At 37.5% G+C, this 11,309-nt stretch overlaps 1 protein-coding gene across 1 annotated transcript; it reads left to right on the top strand.

Annotated features, from left to right (window-relative positions):
- Positions 1 to 2,568: 2,568 nt before the first annotated feature.
- LOC127649295 (rhodopsin kinase grk7a-like) lies at positions 2,569 to 10,762 on the top strand. The gene is made up of 4 exons (XM_052134341.1): positions 2,569 to 3,300; positions 3,497 to 3,934; positions 6,576 to 6,856; positions 9,082 to 10,762. The coding sequence occupies exons 1-4, from the start codon at positions 2,704 to 2,706 to the stop codon at positions 9,413 to 9,415; spliced, it is 1,650 nt and encodes a 549-aa protein (XP_051990301.1). The 5' UTR covers positions 2,569 to 2,703; the 3' UTR covers positions 9,416 to 10,762.
- The last annotated feature ends 547 nt before the right edge of the window (positions 10,763 to 11,309 follow it).

The following is an 11,309-nucleotide window of genomic DNA, read 5'->3' as shown; positions in this document are numbered from 1 at the left end:
TGCACAACTGAGTGAGGCTGAAGCGCACCAAACTCTACTGCTACACACGGAGGTGCGCTGGCTTTCGCGTGGCAAATGCTTGTGCGCTTTCTAGAACTGCAGGATAAAATCCTGGAATTTCAGCGAAATCAAAACACACTGTTGGAACAGCTGACTTATGTGTTCTGGATCAAAACCGCATACCTTGCTGACATATTCACTCTTTATAATGAGACCAATAAGGATCTGTGCATGCATGTAAGTAGGCTACATACAGCATTCTACCGTGCATATTTAACATTACGTCATAACATTCAGTATTCTATGTTTATACACAAAATCCTGAAAAAAAGAGAAACAACTGCGTTTTACTAGTTGTGTAAAAATGAAAATATTAGGCTAAAAGGAAACATTTGAAGTTGAAAGGAACATTCCCTGTGTGTTCATGTAATAAAATGTCATTAAAAACTTAAAACTAAATTTAGTTACTATATACAGTGTGTGTGTGTGTGTGTGTGTGTGTGTGTGTGTGTGTGTGTGTGTGTGTGTGTGTGTGTGTGTGTGTGTTTATGTGCATAGCATTAATATATATATATATATATATATATATATGGGGGGAGGGGTCACAGATTGTTAAATATGTACATAGGGGGGGCCCCCAAGGAAAAAGGTTGGGAACCACTGGATTAACTCTTATTAGCTTAGCTTTAGCAGAGTGTATTAGCTTATACTGATGGCACAGTCTTAGAGAGATCCCTTTCAGCCAGCAGGAGAATTATGTAACTGCTGCTACTACATGTCCCCTGACTGGAGCATACAGATAGTCTTTTTGTCAAGATTGTGTAGCTGTGACCAGTTGTCATCCTTAATGATCCACTAGACTGTGCTCTTTATAAATATATGCACACATTGCATACCAAATGTGGCAGGGCGGAGGGCGGGGCCGGGTCGTGATCCTACACACCCGGTCCGGGTGTGTAGGATCACGACCCAGCCCCACCCTCCGCCCTGCCACACCATATTTGTGTTATTTTTATATACTTTGTATGCCTTTTCCTTATAAAATATAATTTTTTATATTTTATATTTTCATTGTCATATCTATATTTTCTGTGTCCTTTTGGCCCAGTAAAATAAGCTTCCCAAAATATTTATCTGTCATACACTCATACACAATGGGAAATAATATAAATGCTCTATACTACTACAAATAATAATAATAATTATATTTATTATTAGTAGTAGTAGTAGTAGTATGGGATATTTATTTCTCATTATATCAGATGAGTGCGACAAAAACAAATTCAGGATAACATTAATATTATTAACAACAACAACAACAATACTAATTTTTGAATACTAATATTACTATTATAATTATTGTAGAATTATTATTGTATTGTATTTTACTATATGAGTGTATGAAAAATAAAACAAATTATTCTGATTGGTCTCACCTGAAAAAGTATAGGGGAACTTAGCATTTCAACAGAAAGCTCAGTGAAGGAATTGAGGTGAAAGGTAATGGTCATAAAAGCAGGTCTAGAGACAGACACACTGCAGAGAGGAGGCCACGTAATAGGATGTAACATATGGATAAGAGAAGTTTAAACTCACAGATGTCTGCATCGTTATTATAATAAACATAATTTTTCTGTGAGGAAGCATGTGGCATGATGATATTAACACATTTCCTTCAGTTGACTGACTTTCAATTCATTCGGTTTTTGAATTTAGACAGATTCTGAGAACAATTGCCTTTTGAGCATTTTTCATCCATTTTTGTAAAGAACAGTACAATTGAAGGACTTATTGTCATGATTTACTCACCCTCATGTCATTCCAAACCTGTATGACATTCTTTTATCTGTGGAACACAAGAGAAGCTATTCTGAAGCATGTCGACGCTGGTCTTTTTTGCTATACAATGACAGTGAATGGTGACTGAGGCTGTCAGTCCCTAATATTCTGCATTATATTTCCTTTTGTATTCCACAGAGGAAATAAAGTCATACATGTTTGGAACAAATTGAGGGTGAGTAAATTATGACATAATTATGAATTTGGGTGGACTATCCCACTTCTGCTAAAATACTTATGCTAAATTTAAAACATATCAAAACAGAAAAACAATTCAAACAAGTGGGTACAGATCATCAATTTAAACTGGAATGGTAAATCTTTATAAAACTAAAATGGACATATTTTATGTAATATTTCATTGATTGTGTCTGCAGATGGCCATACCCCTTTCTTTGGTTCTTTGGTATTTGGTTCGGTTAATGGGCCTGTTGGCCAATGAACATCAGGAAAAGTATTTTGTACTTTATGCTGAGCAATTTTACTCCTCTCATCATATCACCATTTATGTTTGAACAGCAGAGTCCTATAGCCAGCCATTAGCTATCGGCTTAAATATAGCCAGCCCTAAAGCTTCTTAAGGGAAGAAACCCTCTTATAAGTTCCTTTCCTGAGTATAGACCACACAAATATACTTAATTGAAAATCCCTTGCAGGTATTTAATTCTAAATGAGTAATTACTGGGCTGTCAGTGTGTATTGCTCTGCAGGTGCGCGCGCCTTAGTGGCTCATTCGCGCCTTGGCTTTGGAGTAGGTTGTACACAGAGACACTGACCGCTGGCAGTAGCACCTTTTAGCCTGATAACGCAGAATCCGTGGAGCTTCCAATTTTCTGGGCCAAATAACCCAACACAGCCGCCAAAATGTGTGACATGGGGGGACTCGATAACTTGGTGGCCAACACGGCCTACCTGAAAGCCCAAGGGGGAGATGACAAGGAGATGAAGAAACGCCGCCGAAGTCTCTCCCTTCCCAAGACGGATGAATGTGCAACACTCAGGTCAAGTCTGGAGAAAGACTTTGAGTCCCTCTGTGAAAAGCAGCCTATAGGAAAGAATCTGTTCCGCCAGTTTCTCGATCAAGCGGGACCAGAGTGCTTGGCTGCTGCAGAATTTCTGGATGATCTGAATGATTGGGAATTGTCAGAGGCTGCTGCCAAAGACAAGGCCCGTACAAATATAATTAATAAATTCTGCAAGGATGGCTCCAAGAGCTCCCTTACCTACCTGGCTGGAGATATAGCAACCAAGTGCAAGGCAGTCACAGACAAAGATTTTGAGGAGGTGATGGGACAAGTGAAGGAAGCCACCAAAGAGTTTCTCAAAGGCAAGCCGTTTACAGAATACCAGACCACACAGTTCTTTGACAAGTTTTTACAGTGGAAAGAATATGAGAAACAGCCCATCTCTGATAAATACTTCTATGAATTCAGGACACTTGGCAAAGGTGGATTTGGAGAGGTAGGTTCTTTTCACAAAGAGTGAAAGATATCAGTATACAAAAAATATTGACATTTTACACACTTTAAATATTCAATTTACCATAAATATGATGAATATATTTCAGATTTGTCTGTAGAGCTTGGAGAGCATTCTTGGATCCAAGATTAGACTGTAATCTCTACAATTTTACTATGTCATTTGCATACATATCCAGGTGTGTGCAGTGCAGGTGAAAAACACTGGCCAGATGTACGCCTGCAAGAAGCTGTGCAAGAAGCGTCTCAAGAAGAAACATGGTGAGAAAATGGCCCTTTTGGAGAAGAAGATCTTGGAGAAGGTCAACAGCCTGTTCATTGTTAACCTGGCTTATGCATATGACACCAAAACCCACCTCTGCCTGGTCATGAGTTTGATGAATGGAGGTGACCTCAAGTATCACATCTATAACATTGGTGAGAAGGGTATTGAAATGGACCGGATCATCTATTACACAGCTCAGATTGCTACCGGGATCATGCACCTACATGCCATGGACATTGTCTACCGTGACATGAAGCCTGAGAATGTGCTCTTGGATAGCCAAGGCCAGTGCCGTCTTTCAGATCTCGGTCTTGCTGTGGAGCTTCCAGCTGGAAAGACCATCACCCAAAAGGTAATTTAATTTCATGTTTTTGATAAAGGAATAGTGCACCAAAATAATAAATCTGGCATAATCTTTCTTCTAGAATGTTTGGGTGAATCACAAGTTCGGTGCAGATTGTTTGGATTTTACATGGTAAATCAGGGGATTATTGACTGCAGTGAAAAGGTATACAAGGATCAGTTAGCTGCAGTGTCCTAGTCTGCACCCTTGGCTCATTGTCCCTTTAAATCCTTCCATTGGTGGGCTGCCGATGTTTTGTGGTTTGAGAGGATTCTTGGAATGGAGGTGGGGTTTGTTTGGTTCTGGTTCTGAAAGCTGCTAAATATTTAATCAAATATGTAGCTACCAATTACACTATACAAAAAATGGCTCTCTGAAACAACAAGTTGACTAAAGGGCACAAAAGTGCTTAACCACACAGTCCTGTTAACATGAATAAAATGCTTCATGTGGTATCATCAAAATTAACGGGTTTAATTACACACACAAAAGTGTTTAGTGCCCAATACATGTTATTCAAAGTATTCATTTAATTAAAATGTAAGCTTATTTTCAGAATTCAAAAGGTGTCGTCTAACATTTTATGTTGAAAACTCTGTTTTCCGTTTCAGAACTAGAGAGCATTTTCCAAAGTCTCTGTATTTGTTGGAGGAACAACACTGTTCCTGTGTGGATGAGAGGCATAAATATAGAAAAATCAAACCATTTTCAAACAATGAATGCAGGGGGAAGCACTGTTACTTCTTTTCTTCTTTAAACGCAAGATCTAGAATTTTGATATTTTTTGTCAAATGTCAAAAAAACAGCATCAAACAGCATAAAGTGACCCTAATCTTATTATCCAATGCCCTTCTTGAGTCCTCAGTGCAAGTTGAAGCCCAAGCTGAACCACTGGGGTTTTTGTTGGCTTTACACTTCTGATCCTCTTAAGAAGCATTACACAAAGCTGTCTCTGATCAGACTGCCAAAGGCAGGGGGAAGGGGGAAGCACTATGTTTTATGCATGAATGTCTTAATATTAGATGTTGTAACTAGAGGTCGACTGATAGTGGATTTTGCTGATACGATAACTACAGTGGTGCACAAGGCCGATAATCGATTAATCGGATGATAGTTTTTTAATCGATTTATATAATGTTAAAATGTTTCTGAATATATATTTCACCAGATGAGTTTTAATGAGAAGTAAGGTTTATTACACAATGTATGTGCTGATGGTGCACGTTTCCATATAGTCATATTTTTCTTTGCATGCTCTCACTTTTAGAACACTTGATTTTCTAATCAAAATAACAAATCATGCATTGAAATGAGGATAAAAATATGGATGAATATTGTCAAAAATGAAAGATTTAGATACAGCAAATCCCCACGAGGTGTCATTGATTGGTTTTGTTTCACATCTAGAGGACTGTTATTCTATAGAAACAAGCCATTCTAACAGTAGAATCCTCCAGTGCCAGCCACAGAGGAACACAGAGGAATAATAATAATAATACAAAAACGATCAACTATCGGAATAGATTTTGGCAGATAACCGATAGTTCCCAAATGCAACTATTGTCACGATTAATCAGTAAAACCTATATATATATATATATATATATATATATCGGTCTACCTATAGTTATAACACCTTATAAATATCACCAATTATTTCTGTATTCATGTCATAACTCCTACCTGAAAACTATTGACTTTAAATAGTCTTCATGCCCTGAAAATTTCCCAACTTGAATGCCATGACCCAGCAGTTTACACTATGCAACCAGAATACATGCACAGTTATAACCTCACCAAACTGAAAGTTAGGACATTGACATCACAATATGGATGTCATGCTATCTTAGCAAATATTTTTAGTCAAGCACAATGACTGAGCATTCTGTCCCATGTCTTCAAGATTCAAGCTTTAGTTAAGCATTATTTCTTGATGCTTGTGTAATGTAATACAAAATTAATTTAATTACTTTCATATTCTCTGCTAAGTATGACTCTAGGACAATGGCACGTCAAACATCTGGAGATTATTTAGCCAAAACACAACATCATGATTATTCATTATTATTATGTTAATGTAATTATTGTTAAAGAATATTCAATACAATGACATAAAACTCTAGAAATTCAACAAACTGAAAGAAAATTATCATTCTTGTAACCATGCAAGTAAACTAAGGTAGCTATAATACTGTAGCTCCAGTGCTAGGCCTATTGCTATTTATGAATGACTCCAAGTGAAAGCATGTCTATAGGCAAAGGTGCATATGTCCATTTGAGCCTAAAGACTGACTTTATATAAGCAGACAGTGTACTTCATCAGAGTGGATCGCCACATGACTTCTGACAGGTAGTAGAGGATTACGAATAAGCTTCTTCTCTCTGGCAAAGAGAGGAGGTGATGTAGGAGCATAGATAGGATAGTACTTACATAAAATGCTCTGTCATAAAGGGTAAACTATTTCAGTGCTGTCACCTTAATAAGTGCCTCACAAACATCCAATCTGTTTTATAAACCTGTAAGTTTCATGCAAAGTTTCAAGCAACTAATACAATTGGTTTTCTTTGAACCAACCAAAAAAATTTAATATTAGTCTGTGATTACTTCTGCCTAAACCTAATCAATGGTCCTTTGTTCCTATGTTCACAGGCTGGAACTGGTGCATATATGGCTCCTGAAATCCTAAATGAAACCCCATACAGGACATCAGTGGATTGGTGGGCCCTGGGCTGCAGTATCTATGAAATGGTGGCTGGCTACACCCCCTTCAAAGGTCCTGAAGCCAAGAAGGAGAAGCTGGAGAAGGAGGAGGTTCAGAGGCGTATCATCAATGAGGAGCCCAAGTTTGAGCACAAGAACTTTGATGCTGCCACCACAGATATCATCAAGCAGTTCCTTAAGAAGAAGATTGATGAACGTCTTGGCTGCAAGTAAGTCCTCTGATCCCTCTTATCCTCCTGATCCTTCAGTGTGAGGTGTTAAAAGAAAATATATCGACCCTAACCTATCCTGTTTGAAATCCTCCACCACAAGATTCTTCACTTTCTCAAGGTTTCAGTCAAAGATGTTGTAGTGAGATCTTATCACTTGTCAAGGATAAGATTTAAGTTTCATTTGCCATTTGCATGGAACAAATATACTCATATCATCAACACATATTTCACACAATTAGATTGTAGATGGTAAAGAAAAAAATCCAGTTTTAATACAAGTTAAGCTCAAGCAACAACATTTTTTACATAATGTTTACAACCAAATCTGGGTTTCACGTCTCCCTCCTTTTCTAAAAAAAAAGGACAAATCTATTGTGAATGGGGCCAATCAAAATTTTCCAGTTTCAAAAGTTTAGCCACAAGGCATTAACAGTAGTTAGTAGGGTTAACATGATTTTAGTTTGATAAAATTGCTTACTAACCTATTCTGAGTAAAGTTACAGTATATTCAATTGTAAAACTTTTTTTTCCATGATGAAAAAAATGGCATACCACTAAACCGACTGTAAAAACTACAGTTTAAACTTTACAGCTGAAGTAATACACATGTTTTAACTGAGGAATAAATGTAAGGTTTTATACAATTAGACGTTTCTATTACAAGTATTTCTGCCTTTAAACCCTCTAAAAATTGGTCCCATTCACTTCCATTGTAAGTACCTAAGTGTAATAACATTGTAACCACTGAAATGTTATTATTTATTATGTTTTTTAAGAAAAGGAGTCAAAAGGCGAATGTTTTTTTTTTGTGGTAATCAACATTATGCCCCAAATGCTGTCACTTGAGCTTATTTTGTATTGCATCCAGAATATTCCTTTAAAAGAATGTTCCAGGTTCAATACAAGTTAAGCAATCCTTTTCAAATATCGAGGTTACAGAGAGGCATTTACAATGAAAGTGAATAGAGGCCAATTTGTTTTGTTAAAATACTCACTTTTTCAAAAGTATAATTACAAGACATAAAGGATATGTGTGTAAGCATGATTTAAGTGTGATAAAATCACTTACTAAACTTTTATGTGTAAAACTAAAGCCAATTTTCAACTTCGTTACCATGACGATATAATGCCAACAAACCCTACAACCTTAAAATGACTGTAAAAAGGAAAATTTAGTAATAAAATTTTAACAGAAAAATGTATCTAGTGCTTTTCTAAAAGTATAAGCTTCAAATTTGTGTTTAAACTCTCCAAACATTGGCCACATTCACTTCCATTGTAAGCTCGCTGTAAACTCGCTGTAAACTTCTTTTAAAGAAAAGGAGGGATGAATTGAATTTTTTTTTTTTGTGGTAATTAACATAATGCCACAAATGCTGTTGATTGAGCTTAACTTGTCTTGAACCCGAATATTGCTTTAAGGTTAGTTAAAGTAATAATTAACATGATGAACAAGATATTTATAAATCTTGGTTAATGTTAATTTATACAGTAAATATACAAATAAAACATTTTATATTAAAAGTTGTTTAAGTTAACATTATTTCAAGCATTTTTTGTGTGTGTGGGTGGGGGGTTTCTCTCCTTTTCTCCCCAATTTGGAATGCACTCTAAGTCCACGTGATGGTGTAGTGACTCGCCTCAATCCAGGACGAATCTCAGTTGCCTCCGTGTCTGAGACGTCAATCCACACATCTTATCACGTGGCTTGTTGAGCGCGTTACCATGGACACATAGCGCGTGTGGAGGCTTCACGCTATTCTCCGTGGCATCCACGCACAACGCACCATGCGCCCCACCGAGAGCGAGAACCACGACCATGAAGAGGTTACCCCATGTGACTCTACCCTCCCTAGCAATCGGGCCAATTTCGTTGCTTAGGAGACCTGGCTGGAGTCACTCAGCATGCCCTGGATTTGAACTCACAACTCCAGGGGTGGTAGTCAGCGAGTTCATGCAGTTATAACAAACATGAACTTATAAATTAGCATTAACCAATCTTAATAAATGCTGAAAAAATTGTTTATTGTTAGTTCATTACAAAAAAAATTCAATAATTAATAGAATCTTACTGAAAAGTGGTATCAAATCATTTGTTCTCAGCCAGAGATTCAATATGTTTTGTTGTTGCAGTACATAACCAAAATCTTCCCTGTTTCCTTGCTTCAATATGAAGGCAAAATTGCAAAGTGCATCTTTACAACACAATGTGTTTTTTGTAGGGGTGACGATCCCAGGAAGCATGAATGGTTCAAGTCCATCAACTTTGCTCGTTTGGAAGCTGGCCTTATCGACCCTCCGTGGGTGCCCAAACCCAACGTTGTCTATGCAAAAGATACAGGTGACATTGCCGAGTTCTCTGAAATCAAGGGTATTGAGTTTGATGCTAAGGATGATAAATTTTTCAAAGAGTTCAGCACAGGTGCTATACCCATTGCCTGGCAAATGGAGATGATCGACTCCGGACTCTATAATGAGCTCAATGACCCCAACCGGAAAGAGTCAGCTGGGGGCTTGGACGACGACAAGAAATCAGGCACGTGCACACTCCTGTGAGGGAACAATCCAGCTGCCCAACCCTAAATTCACCAGCAAATATAACTGCATTCAGTGGAACCACTAAAGAAACTTTTTTGCTCTCTGTTGAAGAAGAGTGAAGCACGGCTGGAAAGAGATGTGACGCTAGTCCAGTGTAGCATGAGATTCTTGTTGCTTCAGTTACAGAGCCACGGGTGTCTGAGAAAAACTCTAGACCATCCATGATGTGGTGGACTGAGCTTTGGACCAGACATGGAAGTAGGTGCTCACCTTCTTCTTTGCAGTTCCTTTTTGTATTGTGAAGTAGTTAACCTCCTATCCAGCAGGGGGTGCAAGTAAAATTACCATTCCATATTGAGAAGATGACAGAAGAGTAGTTGAGATCTACAGGCCACCTAAACAGACTTTAAGATTATAATGTAACTGTAGCAACATAAGTGTGTGTGATCAGAAGCCAGAGATGTCTGGATACACAAAGATGAGTCATCCACAGGAAGAAGCAGCTTGCATTCCAAACATCTCTCGCCTTGCCAAAGTTTAATTGTGGATTAGTTAAAGCATGTACTAGTACACAATTTGCAGCTACACATACTCCTTTAAGAGTATAAGAGGCTACCTATCACAGAGGTAAACAGATAAAAAGCTACATTCAAACAAATGTGCTTTTGAATTGTGTAATTGTAAGAAGTTTCACACTTATTGCTCTGTGTTGCAATAACTCATGCTTTACTGCTTTGATAGCAGGGCTATTCTGATTATGCTCCTAGATTTTAAAATACATTTTATGTATAAATATGTACATATACAAAATATATATGATGTAATAAATCTCTCTATATATCAATAGCTCTGAATTGAAATAATAATAGAGCTTGGTTACTTCGAATTTAAAGATGACAATTCCATTTGTGTCTTGTTACTAATGTCCCATGATATCAGAGTGATAAAACTGTAGACAGCAGACAGCCTGGGCAGTACAGTTCACCTGAAAAGACTTAAAGATGTCAATCCTCAAGGTCACAAAGCTAGGGCTTTGGCACTGATATGTCTGCTCAATCCTCACTAGTTGTACTACGTAACCAAGGTAGAGGTTGTGTCCCTTTAGTCCTCAGGGTTGCTACTTTGATGATGCCGAACAAAGAGATGCACAGGGCAAAACCTGGTACTGTGAAACATATGTGACATGAAATGGACCAATCAACTTGTCTGCAAATGAATTATTTGTTCTTTGTCTTCGCCAGAGTTTGGTTGATACTGTTTGTGTGATAAGTCATAATGGTTATAATGCAATTGCAAATAAACCTTCACAGAATAATTCTGTATAGAAATGTCTGATGTTCAACATGGATGAGGATTCTTGAAAAAACGGGCCAATAAATTGTGTTTTACAGATTTTTTTTCTGAGCTTTTTTCCCCCTGAAATGGTGGTGGTTGGAATAATGTGGTTATTTAGGGACTGTAGGTCTTTTAGGTTTTGCTTTGAATGTGTTTGTATCCTTGTTTTTACTTGTGCATGTTCCTTAAAACATGGCATCTAAATTTAATCTCACACACAATGGTTAATGAAAATTAAACTAGATTTGAGTCCTTTGTTGATACATGCTAAAAACAAAGGGTCAGACTGTGAGAGTCAGATCCTCTGCCAAGTCTAAAAAAAAATATTCCCAAGATTAAGCCCATTATGTAGTCAAATTATAGACTGCCAGAAAAGTTCTTGTCTGATTTCAGAATGCCACACTTATCTTATAAGGCGATAATATGGCTTACATTTGCGTACTTAAATCAACCTCTAATCCCTGTAACCTCCATCCAGATTTGCTGAACCAAGATGAGTGTCATTCGCCATACTCTCACCAACTTTTGATTTCCTTTGAGAGCTGAACAAAGAAATACGTTCAGCACTGTTGAATGG

This window comes from Xyrauchen texanus, chromosome 9 (assembly GCF_025860055.1).
Source record: "Xyrauchen texanus isolate HMW12.3.18 chromosome 9, RBS_HiC_50CHRs, whole genome shotgun sequence".
Taxonomy (NCBI): Eukaryota; Metazoa; Chordata; class Actinopteri; order Cypriniformes; family Catostomidae; genus Xyrauchen; species Xyrauchen texanus.
Note: the sequence above shows the minus strand (reverse complement) of the source record. Positions and strands in the feature narration are given on the sequence as shown.